This window comes from Phalaenopsis equestris, unplaced genomic scaffold (assembly GCF_001263595.1).
Source record: "Phalaenopsis equestris unplaced genomic scaffold, ASM126359v1 Scaffold000154, whole genome shotgun sequence".
NCBI lineage: Eukaryota > Viridiplantae > Streptophyta > Magnoliopsida > Asparagales > Orchidaceae > Phalaenopsis > Phalaenopsis equestris.
In genome coordinates this window covers 743889-764599 of record NW_018164596.1, presented here as the reverse complement: position 1 = coordinate 764599, position 20711 = coordinate 743889, and the positions used below count along the sequence as shown (strand labels likewise).

The 20711-nt window shown below is 37.0% G+C and overlaps 1 protein-coding gene across 5 annotated transcripts in view; it reads left to right on the top strand.

Moving 5' to 3' along the window:
• LOC110021972 overlaps positions 1-20711 on the top strand; it is a 55520-nt gene that overhangs the window by 24003 nt on the left and 10806 nt on the right. For 4 of the 5 annotated variants that reach the window (XM_020720717.1, XM_020720715.1, XM_020720714.1 and 1 more), the window contains exons 2-3: positions 10361-10448; positions 10539-10624. In XM_020720717.1, coding sequence (XP_020576376.1) covers positions 10361-10448; positions 10539-10624 — 174 coding nt within the window. The remainder of the gene's footprint in view (positions 1-10360; positions 10449-10538; positions 10625-20711) is intronic. The other variant, XM_020720718.1, reaches the window with a different exon arrangement.

The window sequence follows — 20711 nt, the reverse complement described above, 5'->3', positions numbered from 1 at the left end:
TTTAGGCTATTTGCACAGTCTGACGTCGTGCAAATATAAGTCCTAAATCTTAAATAATTTGCAGGATTGAAACATCAAATAATTATCTCTTCAAAGACATAAAGCCAAACAATAGGATAGTTAGGACATCTCTGGGGTTTCTCCTGGATCTGTGATGTCCCCTACTTTTCTTTCATTTGAATTCCTTAAATAATTGTTCATATTTTGAGCCATTCCCATTTGATTTTCCCATGTCCAATCGTGAAAACCTAAACTTTGAAATCTTGAAAACAAAACCACCTGATCTTAATCGAGAGTTTTCTTAAGTGATTTCGATCATTTAAGATGTAATTAACTATAGGGGCTTGCCTCTATAGGGAACCAGGAACCCAGATAAAATAAACCCTATCTAATTTTTTATGTTAGATAGGGGAACTTGTTGGCCTTTTTATAAAAATATTTCACAGACCAAACGGATGTCACAAATTCTTTAGTCTGGGTGATTGAATCCCTATTACAAGTGATACATTTATGTCTTTGGGATAAGTGTATTACCTGTAGTATCGTATTCACTCGTCTAAACTATTTAAAATATGAGACCCGTTTGGTCTCACCTATTTTAAATTAAAATGTTACTTCTTAAAAAAAAAAAAGTTATATTTATATTTAAATTATTTTTTTCAAAATCACAAAATCATCACCTTTTCAAACTACGAAAGTCAAGTTGAACATAAAAACGGCCGACACGCACTCACACAGGCAAGCTGGTCACATGCGGCTCTCTATCACCGAGAGCATCGCTTTCTATCACTTACCTTCCCTGCTAGGCTACTAGAAGTCGTTAGTATCTCGAGTTTATGTTACAGTTGTTCTTGATGTTGCAGAAAGTTGTTTTTATTCCATTTTATTGAAGTTATAAAGTGGGAAAAAAGTTCAGTGTTATTGAAGTTGTGTTTTATTTTATTCTTTATTTCATTATCTATTTGTTGAATGCAAGACATATCACTTCTATTAGTTTTATGTTACTATGTCTAATGTCTTGTTCATTAGAGCACACATGACAGATCAAGCTTTTATTGAGTTCAACACTATCCCAATTGAACCATTTGATAGAGTTTTTTTTTATTAATTAAACTAATACCTTTTAGTGCAGTTAGGGATGTCATAGGGATATTTTTCTTATTGATCTTTGTGGTATGATAATTCCAACAATATTTTAATTGGATAGAATTCTTTATATACATGCTATATGTTTTAGTGTTTGTTTTAATACTTCTATACGATGACTCCTATTTTTTGCTATGAAGATTAATTGAGGTTTCACAAAGCCTCGGTTTATTAGTGGGTGTCATATTTGTGAGTATTTCAATGATATTTTTTCTTATAATATTGACAAGTTATAATACATCTACTTCAAAAAAATTATGTATTTAGGGATATTTGAATTGTTTATGCTTCTTTTAAGAGTGTAATGAAATATTCTTTGTTGACTGTCATAGATTTGTCTCTTTCATTGGAAATATTTGTTTTCCTTATTGACCTCTTATATTGATTCTCTTTCTAGTTGTGGTTGTTGGGTTGGCTGTTGTCTTGCTATAATACTAGATTTTGGTTGAAATTTTATTAGAATAATGTATGGTTTTATTTATTATTAGTAAATCAATCATTGAGGTAAATTTTTGAAGAGCACTTCATTTGATATAAATTTAATATTTAATTTTTTTAAATTATGAGCATATGACTAATTGAAATATTGGTTCCCCTTATTTTGGTCATAACATATTAACATGTCATTAATTATCAAATGTCAGCTTGTTCGATGATTTTTATTTATACTTTATGCTTTATGGTTTTGGCTTATGGGTCTATAGCTTAGTAAATGTCAATTTTCATTGCAGAATTTTATTACTTTTATCTTTTTTTATGACCCAAATGTGCAACGAGTTAAATATGCTTTTATTTGGGGATAATGATGCATTTGTTTTTGGCTCGATGACTTTTGGATGATATTTCCTATTAATATATGCATGGTTGTAAATGCAACTATGTTAGCTATTTTTGGTTCAACATGATTGCCTATTTATGTGTTGGTTTCCTTTTATTTCATTTATTACTTGTTGGTATTTGACTCTTGGATATGACTTTTTGTATGTTAGTTTTATTTTAACCTTTGGATGACTTTTGTTATTATTTAGTCTTCATTTTTTCTCTAAATCAATAAATACAATTAGGTTATGTGGTGGCTCCTTATTATATTAATAGTGTTAATTCTCATTGAGGCAATGACAACTCAATTTCAAAGCAAATCTAATAGTTCTTCATGTCAGTCTCTTGCTTATGCTAATACAATAATAACTCAATGAGAGTGTGAGTGAAATTGCTACAATATGTAAAAGACAAAGATTAAAGGTATGATAATATTTTATTAAAATTCATAAGCATGAAGCATATATAAATGAAAACCAACAAATAAACTGACATATGATAATTGGCGACATGTTAATATGCTATCACAAAAATAAATGAAAACCAACAAACAATATTTCATTTAGTGATAGACCCATAATTTTAAAAAATGCCACAAAATATTAAATTTCTGCCAAATGAATTGCTCTTCAACATTTTCCCACAATGTTTGATTCAATATAATTAATGACACCGTACATTATTCTAACAAATGTTTCACCGAAATTTAAATTTGCAGAAAAATAATCAGCCCAACTACCCCAACCAGTAAAAGAATCAATATAAGAGGCCAATAAAGAAAACAAATACTTCCAATGAAAAAGACAATTCTATAATAGTGAACAAAAAATACTTCATTCCACTCTTAGAGAAAACATTCACAACTCAAATATCAGTAAATGAATAATTTACTTGAAGTAGATGTATTACAACTTGTTAAAACTATAGATGAAAAATCTCACTAAAAAAATGTTACACCCACAAATAAATTTAGGTTTTGTGAATTCTCAGTTAATTTCCACAACAAAAAGAAACGAGTCATCGCATAGAACAAACATTGAAACAAATAACATGTACATACAAAATTTTATCTGTTTAGAAAATTGCTGTAATTATCATAACATAAAGTTATATAGGGAACATCTCCTTATCACATCCCTAACTGCACTAAAAAGATTTGATATTAATTAATAAAAAATAAATTAGTAAAATGGTTCAATTGGGATAGGGTTGACCTCAATATAAATTTGATCTGAAATGTGTCATGTGTGCTCTGATAAACATCGTATTAGACATATTAACATGGAACTAATAGAAGTCATAAGTCTTGCATTTAACAAATAAATAATAAAATAAAGAAAAAATGAAACGTAACTTCAACAAATTTGAACATTTTTACCACTCTATAACTTCAACAATATGGAATAAAAAAAACTTCCCGCAGCTTCAAGAACAACTGTAACCCAGACTTGAGAGACCAATGAGATAGCCACAAATTTTTGCAGACTAACAGGAACGTAGGGATTGACGAGTGAAAGTTAGTGACAGAGAGCGATGCTCGTAGTGATTGACAAACAGCTTGCTTGTATTAGTGCGTGGGTAGGGTTTTTGAGAACTATAATCAGGATGGTAGAAGAAACCAACTTACAGTTACCAACTAGGCGAATGACTAAAAAACAAAATAATGAAAGCATAGAGAGTAGGTAGTATCGAAAAATAGACATAAATCTGTTGGAAATTGGAGCAAACACTACACAGTGCACCATAACAAAGAAAAAAGAGAAGTTTTTGCAACAAGTTAAAAAAGTAAGAGGCAACAAGCTAATAACACCACTGAATAGGTGAGGCTGGACCATTAGAGGCAATTTTTCTCACCTTGGGTTAGGGATTTAGAAAAGTGCAAACCACAAACGAAATAAATGGAATGGGAAAGCGGCTGAGAATGGAATGCGACTTTTAGTTTCAGGATTAAGTGGTTAACCCCACATTGTCATCCCTGATTCATGAACATAGCCAGCCCATCTCCATCATTCTATCGATAATGCATAATAATGAAATCTATTTTCAATCCGATCGTGTGTTGGACAATACAATATGTACCCCAAATAAATAAAATGTCTGATCCAAGGGTTTAGGTTGTAGCTCAGTTCGCTCTTTTTTATCCGACCTCGAGCTGAGCTTAAATTCGAATCAATTTTCAAGCGATTAACGTTCTTCGAGCTAATTCTCTGCCCTCGCTATAAGAGGTCACTTGGTTAAACCACCATGATCTCCAAGGAGATTAGCTTGTTGAATATTGAGCCGACGATAAAGGGAACCTTGGGAGGAATAGGAAGTTCATTGGTTCGTCAAAACGAAATTCCAAATTATGAAGTGTGACGTATCTGAGAAGATATCCTTATGCTGGTAGTATTATTATAAAAAGCTGCAACTCTCATTGGAGTGAGAGTGTAATTCCCTAAAAATTTGAAATGCGTTAATACCGAAAATAAAAGATGCGAGTTGCGAAGTGTTTTCTCTCTTTGTTTCAGGAAGAGATTCCTACCTTTCAAGCACATTGGATATATATTCTTTTTAGTTGGATATTTGTGTAAAATGAAAAATGTGATTGCTAATCATAGTTTGTCCATTTACTTGAATGCCTTAGCACTCCCATCTCACCACTTTCAAACTTGAATCTGAGTTGAGATTACTCTGATCCATGATAACATGTCAGTCTACCTTTTAATTATGTTAGTTAAGAGCTCCTTCTTTAGGTTAAAAGTTTTATCAACCCCGGCTTGTACACTCTCTTGGGCTTAAAGTTGATCGGCCTCAAACCCTAGTCATGTTGCTTAGGACAAAATCATACCTCACACTTACCCCATCTCTTCAGTGCATTGAACTCACAAAGAAAGGGTGAGTTTTCCTAGTATCGTTTAGGGAGAGGTGAGTTTCTTGAGTATTATTGGAGAAAATGAGTTCCCCAAGTTGGTTAACGAGTTAAGTTTGGGAGATAAAGCCAAATTAACCCTTGCTAGCATTTAACACTCATGTAGCTATTGGGGTTTAAAGAAGAGATTTCATCAGCTATTTTATGCTTTATGAAAAAAAGACTTCTTTAGTTTTTTTTTTCCAACTTAGATCCATTACAAATAATTATAAATAAGATAATATTACAGTGAAAAGACAAAAAACTGTGGAATGAGACTGCCTCCCTCTTTCTATAGATAGAATATCCTAAAATTATTTATGCTTTATGTCCTTGATCTGTTTTTTTGATATTTGTTTGTAGTTGGCAAGATTCAGGGCTGACTATCTTTTTGATGATATGGAGTCCTTCCTTGTTTGATTTAAATTTGTCGAGCTGTAGCTTCTGCTTTTTTCAAAACCAGATCCTTGACTCAGGACATCTTCTCCTTGACATTCAAGTTGAAGTACTTTTCCATTCTCTTTGTTTCCTTCATCCTTATCAATGCTTGGGCACTAAGTGCCTCTTCTAATATGTTGATGGTCATTTCTATCTCCTTGTTCTTCTCAATTCATTTTCCTAGCTCTTCTTCTCCAACATTTGAAGTGGCTACGTTTCTTTGGCTCTGCAGTTGCATTCAACTGGAAATAGGGCATTGGTCCTATGAGATTGTACGAAGGGGCCCTGGCTAGTGATTGAGGAGGGAGTGGTTTGTAAGGCAATAACACATGATAATTCAATCCATTGGCCCTTTAATTGAGAATTGCGGCTCATCCGCTCATTATCTGTTATTATGGCTATAGGGAGTCTATACCTACATATGACTGCTGACTATATGAAGTTACAAACGACCTCTATGGTGGTTTTCATTAAGGCTTTTGTGCTTAGATCCGCTTTATATAATAATCAATTAACACTACAACGAACATTCTTTGACCACTGCGTTAGGGAAAGCTTTTTGAAACTGTAAATAATTTATGGTTATGGCCTTCACATCTTTTCAGAGGGTCGGCTTCAAGTACCCTTTTCTGAAAATTTTGTGCTCCAAGATTTCCCCGTCGGGATTTCTTTCACACTTTCTTGAATGGACTTATCTAAGAATCCTCTCTTACTTGATTTCTCATACACTTCTTAGGTTATGTGAAGTGGTTGACCTTCTGAATAGCTCTTTACCCATAAGCAGGCTTTAGCTCGCTCTGATTTTGACTTTTCATTGGTGAAAGGTGGATGATGGAATCCCTTCTATGGTTAGGTACTTAACTAATGGATCCGCCCAACTCGTTCATACCACCTCCCTGACCATTGACACTATTGTTTCTTGAATGTTAGGATGAGAAATCTCTAATGCTAATTTGCTATTGGGGTTTTTGCTTTTGTAAAGTAAGTCGATGAGTTGAATTTATTCTTTTAGGATTTATTTAACCTTGATATATTCATATTGACCAATGTTAATTTTCAAATTAAAAATATATGTTGACAAATCTTCCTCAAAGGTTTTGTTTTTGTACTAACCTAGTTCATAATGAGCTATGAGTTTGTGAATACGGCCAAATGCCTATCTCTGACTTTGGCCACGAAGCATAGTCTTGTGATCAAGGTTTCTTAGTTTTGATGTTAGTGGCATTGATTGCAATTCTTAGTGCATGAGTTAGGACAATTCCAATGGGATGAGACAAGCCAACTCCAACCCTTTGCCCTCTTAATGTCCCACCAGTATATAGAGTCCATAATAAATTTTCTTTCCTTAGTGCGTATTCTTTGATATAAGGAAGAGTGAAGTCAACCATAAAGTCAATGAGTGCTTTTATCTCTATAGCTTGTTCTTAATGTATATGTAACCTATAACCGGCTCAGCACTAAAGTCCAATTTAATAATCTCCTGAAGTGATTTGTTCTGGTAACTATAATTTTGTGATGACTTGAATTGGTTGTACTTGGAAATAGCGTTGAAATGGTTGAGTTATAATCACCAGTGCCTATGCTAGTTTTTTCATGACCATCTTAGTTTGACTTCTTGTAGGGTTTCACTCATGTAATAGACTAGCCATAGTCTTACGAAATCATCTCCCAATCAGAACTGTAGGAGTAGAACTTCTTTAGGCTACGACTTTGTAAAAGTGGAAGCAAGGAAATGATTGAATTTAAATGTTGGAAGGCTACCTCAAATTTCTTGATCCACAAAATGTTTGGCGTTCCTCAAATTTTTAAGGGCTAGCACTTGCCACCCAACTTTTAGATAAAACAACAGTCTTCCGACTCTTCCAGTTAGTCCATGTACTTATAATTTTTTTGTGGAGGGTATATCTGATAACAACAACAATACCAAATAGCCTTTATCCCTCTAAGTGGGGCTGGATATATGAATCATTTTTCTACACCGCATCCTATTGAGTATGGGTATATCTGATAACAACAACAATACCAAATAGCCTTTATCCCTCTAAGTGGGGCTGGATATATGAATCCTTTTTCTACACCACATCCTATTGAGTGTTAATCTGTCTGTAATATGGGAACTCTTGCATATTTGACACTATATCAGAGCGCTAGTATAGCAGCCCTTGCACACTTTTCACTATATTCAAACCATACAACGTCGCTTCCAGGGAATGCACTAACATTTACCCAAGAATTTAAACGTTTTATGTTATGATTTTTGTCAAAAAATTTATGCTGGCCGTTGATTACCTAACGTAACCCTTTACTTTTCGTATTCTTCAGACTCGGCAATGGAATCTAAGATCTCCTTTATTATTTAAGGATTAACCTTGATGCTCTTAGAGGTGAGCTAATACCCCAAGCATTATCCTAAACTGTCCCAAAAGGTCCACTTTTAAGTTTTTGAGATGCATGTGGTACCTCTTCATTGGGGAGAATGTCTTCTTGAAGTCAAGAATGTAGTGCTTGAGAGTATTTCCTTTACTATTACAACATCGACATGAACTTTCCTTTTATTTTCTAATTTTTTAGCACATTGCTAATTGATAAGAAGCTGTTACAATCAAGTTAAATAATATTAAATTGTAGCAAAATGGACTTTGTTCAATGATGAATGCCATTTTCTGACAATTGACTAAATATATTTCAATCTAATGGTAGCCTAAAAAGGATCAAGGAACCTCATAATGGAAAAATTACCTTCTAGTCAACCGACGCGTCTATCTTAGGTACTGAGTATTTGTCTTTTAGGCAAAGTGAGCTTAAATTGAGGAGGTTCATGCACATCTTCCACTTGCTGCTTAAATTGTAAATTTTTACTATGTTTGAATTCCAATCAAGGTATCATACTTCTTTTTTAATACATTCTCGAGGAGTTTTTTGATTTCTTGCCTTATGAGTCTAGTTAGAGCGGCAATATTCTTCCTTATCTTTTGCTTTACTAGTTTGACATCTTTTTTCACATTTAATCTGTGGCAAAAAATATTGATATTCACCTAATGCATCTCTATGGCTTTCCAAGGAAACACCTCAAGGTCCTCTTGGAGAGCTTGGACCAGTCGTCCATTGTGTTTGGAATTGAAGGAATTGCTGACTTAGAGGGTTTGCCTTAAGACTCCTTCAATTGTTAGGACTTTTTATACTGCTTTGTAGGCTTGTATGTTAGCTTCTCATTCGACCTTGATTGGTGACACATCCTCCTGTAAGTTCCTCACAACCTTTAGATAACAAAACCTTGACTGCGTTAGATCTCCCATTATTGTAGTCTTGTCCTTTTAATGGGAACTTAGACGCAATGTGATATGTAAAGACCATCGCTCTAAAGATATTCATAAGTGGTCGACAAAAAATTGCATTGTAATTTTTTAAGACGTTAAATATAATAAGTCGGCCATTACGGTGTATTATTTCTATTGCTCTCTGTCTCTCGCCCTTCTCTAAAATATTTAAATAATGGGCTGATAGTTGGGGTTAAATGAGAAGCGCCCAGATTTATCTTTTTAAATACATATTTGAAAATAGTATTGATTGAACTCTCCATCTCGATTAGAATAATCTCTATTTAGTAATTTGTGATCAAGGCTATGACGACTACGATTTTTTTTAATGGATTTTTTTTTGCTAGCCTATAATCTTGAATGAAAGTGACTCGTACTACTTTGGTCATGCACTCTCGAAGGTTAGCTTGCTGGAATACTCCCATAGCTGTTCTCTCAAGGATGATCGGTACAAGGCCAGTGATATGGATTGCCTAAGTTGAAACCGGTTTATTTCTTCAATCCTCCATGGGAGGCTTTCCTTGTCTCCTCCCTGGATCAGCCGAAACAATCTATTTTAATTTTTCAGTCTTGATCTGTGTTTTTATGAAAATATCCTTGAGTGCTCGCAAGCCTTTGTGTCCTGTGGAACACCCAATACTTGGAGGAATCCCTTGTGTGAGGTCTCACCCTCGGACATACAAGATATTTTGTAAAAATTTTTTAGTTTTGATGACCATTACTAACTTAGCCATAAACCCTCACAACTGAGTAATTTTCTTATGATGATTATGGGTAGGGGATGTCTCTCTTTGCGGTGTTGTTGAGTGAGGAGTGCTATCTCTTTGTTTGTAGGGGTTGGTGGACCAATGGTTCTCACAAGTCACTTAGGCCGCTGTGAAATAGATTTAGCATGTCATGCATTACTAAATAGAAAAATCATGAGAATAAGTATTGCTGAAACTAATTCCAAATAGTTGAGATAGTGTTAATGATCAGGATGATGATCTTTCTTGTGACAAGTGAAATTTTCTCACATGTGGTGCATTGTTTACAACTAACAGAGTTTTTGTTAAAGACAACATAGGCAGTCATGTCATGCAAAACATCTGCATGAAAAATCCTTGGTTTTTAGGAAACTAAGTTGAAGGAACAAAAATTAAAATGAATATTAAAGAACAATTATTAAAATTACATGCATTTGCATCCGAATACATCTACTCTCCAATACAAGCCGTTACTCTTGCAGGATGATGAATCAAAAATAGTTCAGCTTAATTTAGCCAGTGTCGTCTTTGCTGATTTTTTTCCACTGAGATAAGAGAGTCATCTAGAAGCACAAAATGTGTTGTTGATTGGCTATAATTGTTTTACCAGGAAGTTAAACGTAACTAAGTGCTGCTTATTAAAAGTCAGCCTCAACTTGGATCTATTTTGAGTGCTAACTGAGATAAGAAATTTCATAGCCCTACCAGATTTTGTTTACATTAGATTGAACCTAGTTAGTGGGATAACGGCTTGTTTTTGTATTAGAACCTTTAGTTGTTCTATTTACTGCTGATTGTGGACTGCTTCTGCTGATGGTACACATGATGTTATTTCTAGCATTGATTTGTTTGATCATTTTCTCTATCATTCCAGCATTTGCTGCAGTTTTGTTATATATTATTGCATTGTAATCGTCCTTCAATATTACATACTGTTGTCATAGTTAAATAGTCTTACTAAGAAAAAATGTCATATCATTCACACTTTTAATCGTTGGTGCAAGGATATTAGAAAATGCATGCAAAGATGATGAAGAACTCCGTGCAGTTCTTGGTGATAGCGTGGGGAACCCAGAGCTCATGAGGAAAAGGGTATGTTAAAATATAAGTTTTAAAGCCGCTATTATGAGTTCTAAAGAAAATTAACTGTATCTTTTTCTAATTTGCTTTTATGTTTTTTAGGTAGAAGAGAGGGTTCGCAAGAAAGGCAGAGACTTTCGCAAGTCAAAAACAGGATCGGTTCTTGCTTTCAAAGTTAGCTTCAGGGAGTGAGAATTGATGACTCTATTCTTGGTTATTTATCTTTTAAATTTAACTAGATTGCATAATTCAGATGATGACCTGATTTAAGCTCGAAATAATGCATTGTAAAATCTTTGTTCTTAGTTCTTTTGTGCGATTCAAGTGCTAAATCAAAGAAAAAGTTGTTCCTGAAGAGGAAAGAAAACTAATCTCGTTTCAGTGAACTTGAACGAAAATATTTTGTCAAGCAAAATGACTGTTTGAGGGATGCGCATTTCAATATTTTGTTTAGGATTTTAGGTTCTTCTATATTTGATTTTACTAGGCATTCATCATGGTTAAACTTTGATAATGATGATTTTATTTAATTGATTTTAATATGCTGATTTTGTAATGTACACAATTTAAAATTAATTAATATTAATGCATTTATGATGCAAATATTGTATCTGCATGTAAAATAAGTATATTTGATTGAACACCAGATTAGTAATTATTATGGTCCCACTACCTGAGCAAAGATCAAGAGGCATTTGATTAAGATCTAGAGTTAAAGGAGATTCACCGATACTGGAGTTAACATAATCCACGATGCAAGACATGAATTTATTAATAACTTAAAAAGATGGTTACAACAATGACTCAAAAGAAATAAAGAAACCACGTAAATCAAAACATAAAACAAAGCATTACAAACAAATACCCAACAAACAAAGACACAAAAGCTCGGTGAGGAGAGAGCTAGGGAGATGGGGCTAGTGCAGTGGCTACGGTGAAGGCCAGAGCCATGTCGAGCGACTTGGGAGGAGCAAGACAGCAAGTCAACGCTCGTGGAGGCGTCTAACCGCAGCTGGAAGAAGCGGGAATTGTCGTCGAAGGCTGGAATCTGGAGGCGACAAGTATGTTGGCGGAAGCCGAGGAACATACGCAAGTGTGGCGGCCAAAGTCCAAGAACGAAGGCAAGAAAGGCGGCCAAAGCTGAGGAGCAGAGGCAGTGGGCTGCAGGAGTAGAGTTTGCACTGGCTGTAGGCGCTGGGGTGGCCTGAGAATGGCTGCGACATGCTGGGAGGGAGGCAGCAATGAACTGAACGCCGGAGAGGGGTGCGACCTGCTATGAGGGAGGCGGCAAGTGCTGCGACAACCTGCAAAGAAGCTATAGGGAAGTTGTCAGCAATTTGGGAGAGCAACAGAGGCTGTGACAATCTGCAGAGGGGCTACAGGGGACTGGCGGCACTCTGGGAGAGGGGCAGGAAGTGCGGCAACCTGCAGGGAGGCTGACTGGTGGTGGTCTGGGAGGTAGCAAGGAGGCTGCAGGAGGAGTGGTGGTGCTCTAGAAGAGTAGAAGGGAAGTAGGGAAGCTATCAACTGGATTGCTGGAACGGTTGGAATGTTGGTGAGCTGCAGGTCTACGGGTAGTAGTCGAAATGCTGAAGATAAAAACCACCGCGGACGGGATTACAATCGGAACACCTTCCCGTCATCGGAAACAATCCTCAAGAGTGAAAGCACTAAGATAAAATTGAATTCAGATTTCAAAATGAAGACCCTAACTCTAGACATATCACCTTATATTTATAAAATATTTGACCCAATTGAGGAAGCATTTAAATTAAGAAAGTAGAATAAAAATTAAATCAAGATCTCAAATTTTAGGAAAGGTTTATTAGGAACGGATTTAAATTAGGAAAAGGACTAGGAGGGAAAATAGGAAAAGAAAAGAAAAAATATGGGAGAAAAAACGGAAGAAGGGGCAGGTCTAGCTGACTTGCACCTGCGCCCAGACGGTCCCTTATGAGCCCCACGTCAGTTTCCTGGGGTGGAGAAGCTTCGACCTCATCTATCAAAGCTTCTGGATCCTTAAAGTAAGGAGTAAGATCTGCGACGTTGAATGTGGCTGAAATGTTGTAGTTCTCTGGTAAGTCAATCATGTGTGCATTGTTGTTGAGTTTTCGTAGAATTCTAAAAGGTCCATCTGCTCTTGGTTTTCGTTTTCCGAAAGCTCCTAAGGGGAATCATTCTTTTTTAATCAAATTTAGACGAGGCCGCCATCTTAGAATGTCACTTTTTTCCTTGATTTGTTTGCCTGTGTTTGATTTTTTTTATTTTTTCTACCTATCTTGTTACCAACCTCTTTGTGTATTTGCTAGTTCTCGTGAACCCACTCTATAACTTCTTTACTGAGTTTTGACGTCGGCAGGAATGGAATCAAGTCAAGTGGTGTTAGCGGATTGCGGTCGTAGACAATCTCAAATGGGCTGTGTCTCGTTGTCTGACTTGTGGATCTGTTATAGCAAATTCAACTTGAGCTAGGACGAGGCCCCCTTTGTTTGATCTTCTTTCCTACGAAACATCTTAGCAGGTAGCCCGGGCTTCTGTTCACTACTTCAATCTGGTCGTCTGTATGTGGGTGAGCTGTTGAAATGAATTGGAGTTTGGTGCTTAACTTCCCCTCATAAGATACGCCAAAAGTAACTCAAAAATTTGACATCTCTATCAGAGGTAATGATTCTAGGAATCCCGCATAGCCTAACAATCTCCATGAAGTATAAGTCAGCAATATGAGAGGCTTCTAGTGTGCGGTGATAGGGTACGAAATATGCCATTTTTGAAAATCGGTCTGCTGTAACTATTTTAGAATCTTTGTTCCTCTGTGTCCTAGGGAGACCTAGTACGAAGTCCTGCTAACATTTACCCAAGGTGCTTCTGGTACAGGCAACTGCATATGCAACCCTGTATTCTGCCCCCTCTTGTTTTTGCCAAATGGTAAATCCGGCTTTGTCGGATGTGTCGCTCTACATCTCTTGGTAGTCGAGGCCAGAAGAAGCGTTCTTTGATGAGGATGAGTCTTGTCTCTGTCAAAATGGCCTGCAAGACCTCCATTATGTCTCTCTTGTACAATTGCTTCTCTTAAGGAGCATCTTGGAATGCATAGTTTATTGCGGTAGAACAAGTAGCCATTTGCGCCATAGTACTGCCCGGTAGGCTTTTCCTGACATTTTTCCCAGATATCTTTGAAGTCTTCGTCTGACGTGTACAGTCTTTGACGATCTCAAACCCTATGACACTTGTTTGCATAGAAGTGCTTAATAAATGACGTCTGCTTAGAGCATCTGCGGCGTGGTTCTGGCTCCCAACTATGTTTTAGTACAAAATTGAGTGATGCCAAAAATTTTACCCAAGTTCCGTGCCGACTTTTCAACTTATTCTGGTTATTCAAAAATCTCAATGCTTCATGATATGTAAATAATGTGAACTCACTTTAAAACAAATAATGACTTCAGTGCTCGAGGGCTCAGACGATTGCATAGAACTTTGTTGTATGTCGAATATTTTCTCCTGGATTCGTTTAGTTTCTCATTGAAGCGAGCGATGGGTTGAATTCCTTGGTTTAATACATCCCCTAATCTGACGCCTGATGCATCACATTCTACTTCGAACAGTGGGTAAAGCTGGCAAGGCTAGAAATGACACTTGTGTTACTTTTTCTATGTGTTGAAGTTAATTGTAGCGGTGCTTGGCTAAGTGAACTTTTTGCTTTTTAAAAGCTTAATGAGGGGGCGGTAATAGTGCTGAGATGTTGAATGAAGAGACAGTAGAATGATGCTAACATAAAAAATTGTCTTAGTTCGATGAACAATCGAGGTGTGGTCCAGCTTATAATGTCTTTATTTTTTGTCGGGTCCATTTGAATGCCCGCGCTGGTTTTGATATAACCCAAAAAAACATACTTATCATAAAAGTGCATTTCTTAGGATAAACATATAATTTTTCGTTTCGGAGTACTTCAAATATTGCTGTTAGGTGTTGTATATGTTTCTCTGAATGACTGTATACTAGTATGTTGTCAAAGTAGACTATGACGAACTTTCTAATTAGGTTGTGAAATATTTGATTCATTAATCTTATGAAGGTGTTGGGTGTAGTTTACGGGCCGAAGGGCATGACTGTCCACTTGTATAGTCCATCTCGTGTCTTGAAGGCGGTCTTCCATTCGTTGCTTGATCTCATCCGTATCTGGTGGTATCCACTGCGTAAGCCGGTCTTTGAGAATAGAGTGGCCTCGTGTAAATGGTCCAAGAGATGGTCTAGTCAAGTTATTGGGATTCGATACTTGATAGTTATTTTGTTGATGACCCTGCTATCGATACACATTCTCCATGATTCATCTTTCTTAGACAACATTAGTGCAGGCACAACGCACGGACTTGTATTTTCTCTAACTAGCCCTCTGGTGACGAGATCTTGTACTTATTGTTGTAGCTCCTCGTACTCTGTCAGTCTTAGTCTGTAGGTGGGTCGATTTGGTAGGACTGATTCTGGTATAAGGTCTATGGCATGCTGGATGTCCCTCAATGGTGGTAGTTCTTTTGGCAAATTGTTTGTCATGACATCTTGGAAGTCTTGTAAGTAGTGGTTGTAGGCATGCTGATATTATGTTCTCTTCCTTTGATCTCTCGATTAGGCTAGGATTAGTGCCATCGGAGCATCTCGAACTGGTTATATGAAAGTAGCACTTGAAATGACTGCTTCCTCGGTATCGTTTACTCTTGTGTCCTTACTTGGTAATAACACTTAACGTTTGTCATCCTTCTTGAGTGAGTTGGTATTTTTAAAGCCGTCGTGTTGAGCTTTGGGTTCATATTGCCAAGGTCGTCCTAGTAGGCATGCGTCCATGAGAACGACGTCACACAATACTTGTTCCTTTAATTGGTTTCTTATTGAGAACTCAACAAGGCATTGTTGATCCATAGATTTCATTCTCTTTTTTCAGCCAAGTGAGGGAATAGGATTGTGGATATTTTTGTGTGGGTAATTTGTCATCGTTAGTGTCGATACGACATTTTTCCAACTATCACTGTTGATTATCAGGCTGTAAACTTTACTTTTAACCGTACACTTTATGCGAAAGATGCTTTGTCGTAGCCATGATTGATTTTGTGCTGGTTCTGATTTTAAGACTTGTCGTATGACTAGTGACTTACCTTCATCTTCGGGGAGCTGAAGTGATTCATTATTTTCTTCTAGTTCCTCATCCTCGATTTTCTCCATGAATCCTTGGTCTGTAAAAGAAACAATTCGGCTTGTGGGACAGCTGGAGGCGATGTGGCCGAAACTGTGGCATCTAAAACACTTTTTGGTTGGCATTGGCTTGGATGAGCTTCCCTTCTCAAGTTTCTTACTGCCTTGGTCGGTTTTTGTATTCCCGGACGCAGGTTTCCCGGTTCCTGGCATGTCTTTGTTAGAAGTTGTCGCTGTTGGGGTGCCTTTAATCGGTTTCCTAGTTCCTGGCATGGCTTTTGTTTGTGGATTGCCGCCCAAAGGAAGGCTGCGGTCTGGCATGCTTCTGTTGCCTTTCAACTTTCAGGGCTAACGTTTGGATGTCACTCAACGATCAATAGGGCTATAGTTGAACTACATTGCTAATGACGGGCTTCAAGCCTCTGAGATAGCAGGCGATGGTATGCTTCTCTTGTTTGACGAAGTCACACTTTATTTGTGATTGATTGAATTTGGCTGTGAATTCCTCTACAGACTTCTCTCTTGCTGTAGGTTGTGGAGCTGCACAAACATAACTTGGCGGCAGTGTGGGGGTAGATATTTTCGTAGTAAGTTTCTTCATTTTGTCCCACTTAGTGATCTTGTCACTGCCATCCCTTGTTCGATGTCATTGTAGGTTATCCCGCCATAACGAGGAACGGTTTTTCAATTTAATAGCTGCTCGTTTGACCCGGCTATCTTCTGGTGTTTCCTTATATTTGAAATTTTTTTCGATCGCTCACAGCCATTCAAGGAATTCATCTGGATCCATACCTCCATCAAATTCACGGAGATCTACTTTAATGTCGAAGTTGCAGTGGCCTCCAAGTTCTTCCCGTGGTCTCCTGTAGTGTTGGATTCCAAAACGTTGTGGATGGTATTCTTTATTGTTGTTATCTTCCCTGTGGAACAAATTTAGATCGTCATCCCTGTCTTTTTGTCGACTCTCTACGTCACGATTGAGGGTGACTTCGCCTTGGGTCCCTTCATCGACTTCCATCAATTGTTGTTGCAGTCGGCGAATTTCAAGTGTATCGCATCCTGGGTGGGGTCCGATACGTTTCTCCTGGGGGGCATAGTTGATGGTGTGGATGAGGAGACAAGGAGGTTGGGGAACGGAGAGAGGAAAAGAAAGATTGACGAATAGAAAAAAAAGAGAAAAAAGGAAAGAAAAGAAGGGAAAAAAATTGGCTTGGGAGTGGTGGCAGATGCTAGGGAACCTTAGGATAGGACTAGGGTTAGGCTAGCTCTGATACCAAATGATACCGGAGTTAACTCAAACTGCAACGCAAGACACAAATTTTTTAATAAATTAAAAAGACGGATACAACAATGACCCAAAATAAAGAAAGACACCACGTAAATCAGAACATAAAATTAAACATTACAAATAAAGACCTAACAAACAGAGATATAAAAAGCTCGACGAGGAGGGAGTCCGGAGAGATTGGGCTGGTCCGGCGGTTGCGGTGAGGCCGAAGCAATGTCGAGCGATTGGGGAGGAGCGGGACAACAAGTCAGCGCTCGTTCAGGCGTCGAACCGCAACCGAAAGAAGCGAGAAACGTCGTCAAAGATTGGAATTCGAAGGCAACAAGGATGGCGCTGAAGCCGAGGAGTAGAGGCAAGAGTGGTTGCCGAAGCCGAGCAATGCAGGAAAGAATGGCGGCCGAAGCTAATGAGCAGAGGCAGCAGGCAACAAAAGTAGTCTTAGCGGTTGGAGGCATTGGGGTGGCCTGAGGATGGTTGAGGCTTGCTGGGAGGGAGGCGGGAGCAGATTGGACGCCAGAGAGGGGCTACTACCTGCTATGAGTAAGGTAACAGGTGTTGTGATGGTCTGCAGGGAAGCTGTCAGTGGTTTGGGAGAGCACCAGGGGTTGTGGCATTCTGCATAGGGGCTGCAGGGGATTGTTGACATTTTGAGTGAGGAACAGGAGGGTGAGGAACAGGAAGTGCGACAACTTGTAGGGAGGCTTACTGGCGGTGGTCTGGGAGGTAGCAGGGAGGGCGGTAATCTTCAAGGAGGTTGCAGGAATATATGGGAGACAGGGAAGCTGCCAGCTGAATTGCTGGAAGGGCTGGAATGTCGACGAGCTGTAGGACTGCAGGTAGTAGTCAGAACGACGAAAATAAACACTACCTCTGATAGTGTTACCGTCAGAGCACCTTCCTCATCCTCGAATACAATCCTTAAGAGGGGAAAACTCAGATAAAACTGAATTCAGATTTCAAAATCACGACCTCTAACTCTAGACACATCAACTCCTATTTACTAAAGACTTGACCGAACTTGGGAAATATTTAAAATAAGAAAGGAGAATAAAAATTACATCAAGATCTTAGATTTTAGGAAATGTTTAAATTATGACAGGTGAATAAAATCAGGATTTAGGCTTTTAGAAAATGATTTAAATTAGGAAAAGACCTAGGAAGGAAAATAGGAAGAGAAAGAAAGGAAGGAAAATAGGAAGAGCAAGAAAGTAAGGAATGAGGAGTAAGGGGCCACATGGCCCCTCTCCAAGGATTGGCCGGTCCAGTTGGGTTGGACCTGCGCCCAACCGGTCCCCCTGTGTGTGTGTGTGTGTGTGTGTGTGTGTGTGTTGTGTTATTTATTTCTTTTATATTATTTGGATTGCAATATTCTTTTCTTAATGCCAGTAGGGCTGCATGTTGATTTAAGGAGTATATTTTGGTGTGCTTGAACTACACTTTTATATTTACTCTTTTTCTTAATTTTTTTGCTCTCTTCTTTATTTCTTTGCTTCAAACCTATTGTAAAGCTTTATATATTTGTTTTGAATGATAAAAAAACTGCCTATATGTTGATAAGAAAGTGGAGATTGAAATCTCCAATGGTTTGTGTTTGGTGGTTGCCATTTTTTCTAAATAAAATATATTAATTAGATAATGATATAAGTACATTAAACACGTTTAATTAAAAATTTCAAAGCAAAAAAGAAAAGTGTAATCAGATAAAAATGATACAGGAATTTCATTTGGATCGTATAGCTTAAAGCCTATTAAAGATAAGAGAGACAAACCTTAGACTAGCTACCCCCACTAATTTCAGGGAGATTATGCATTTTCATAGCTTAGCCACCTTCTATAGAAAATCCCTCTAAGGTTAAGAAAACCGTAGATTAACCTTAGGTTGGTACTTTAAAAAAAAATTAAAATATAATAATAAAAAAATAAAAAACCTTATTTTTTTGCTTGAGACACCTAGGAAGGAGAAGCATTATGTTAGCCTCATGAAGTCTTTGTTTATAGATTAAACTAATATTTTTGAGGTTTATTGTATTTGCATATGGCCTTTAATCTAATCCCTTATGGTTAAGAACACCTTAGAATATCCTATCCCCACTAATGGCTTTGAGATTATGAGTTTCCTTAACCTAGCCACATTGTATAGGTGATTTATCAAGAATTTTAGTGTAATTATTGCTTCCATCACTGATATCTTGCAGCAGGAAAAGTTATGTTCGACTTTTAGTGCCCAAATTGTCTGAGCAAGTGAACGTGCTTATGACATCTGCTCTTGTGCTTTGAAGTATTATGTGATGCATTTGAAATTAGTATAAGTGGCGGCATGAGTCGAGAAAATCATCCAATAAACTTCTATTGTGAGAAATTGAATGATATTAGAAGTGAGAAATTGAATGATATTAGGCAAAAGGTACTCTACCTATGATAAACAATTTTATATGATCATCAAATCTTTGAAGTATTAGAGGTATTACCTATTGCTTAAGGGATTTGTTTTATACATTTTTTTTTTTTGTAAAAAAAGAATTACCTATAAATTTTATGTTAGGATTACTCAGGACCACAGTATGATATCGTATTATTTTTGTGGTAATGGATAGATTCTCCAATATGATTTATTTTTTGCCTTGCTTAAGGACAATTGATGCATGACATACAAAAAGACTTCCCTTTAAAAAGATTGTTAGATTGCATGACCTATCCTCCACCATAGTTTTAGATCAAAATGTGAGTTTTGCTTCCCTTTTTGAAGAGTGTTATGAAAAATGCTTGGTACACAGTTAAAACTTTCACTTGGTTTTTATCCTCACCCTGATGGCTAGACTGAGTTGTAAATTGACTTTTGGGAACTGGTTGAGGTGTTTAGCTGGAAAGCATTGGAGGAATTGAGATCTACACTACAAACTTTTGAGTTGCTTATAAAAATATTCTCTTCCACAATTAAGAAATCACTTTTTGAGATAGTTTATGGACAAAATTTATAGAAACCAGTTGAATTGGTTGCTATTCCAACTCACACATATTATGATTAGGCTTTTACATTCATAAATGATATTCTGTATCAAGATGAGGGAAAAATAGCTAAAAACAATGCAAAAAATGTCGGAGGGGTAAATCACAATTATTCTTCTAAATATTATGAGAAAGGTGATTATATGTTGGTTCACATTCATCTCAAGATATATTCATCTTTAAAATATAATAAATTGTGAGCTAGTTTTTATGGCTCGTCACGAATTATTAGGAAACTTAGACCTGATGCTTAATATCTTGGTTTGTTATTCAAAATATTAATTTGTCTAATTTTTAAATATTGAGAATATTATTTTATTTAAAAGAGTCAACCAATCTCTAAATAATGCAACCAGCTGACATGAGATGTTTCTAACCAATTGAAGGTTCATGGACCATCAAACCTCTTTGATGTGAACTCTTTCATTGCAATAGAGGTGCCTGCAAACCATGCGAAAGATCACATATTTTTTATTGGATGGAAGAAAAAGCTGGCCTATTGGGGATGCGTTGTCTCTAACAATAAATTTGGGGAAGCCAGCACCAGGATTTATTGAAGAATACCTGGAATTGAACTCTACAGAGAAAAGCTTTAATGGGTCAGATATAGAACACCAGTCAAGGATTATTACGATCTCACTACTATAGCAAGATCAATGGCTCAAGATTTAGGACAAAAGAGTAAGTTTATTTATGCAAAGAACACATTTTTGCCAAAATTAGCCCAAAGTAGGCATTTGGACCTAGTCTTAATGTGGCTTCCACCAAATGACCTTGAACTTCCTCAAAAATTCTACATC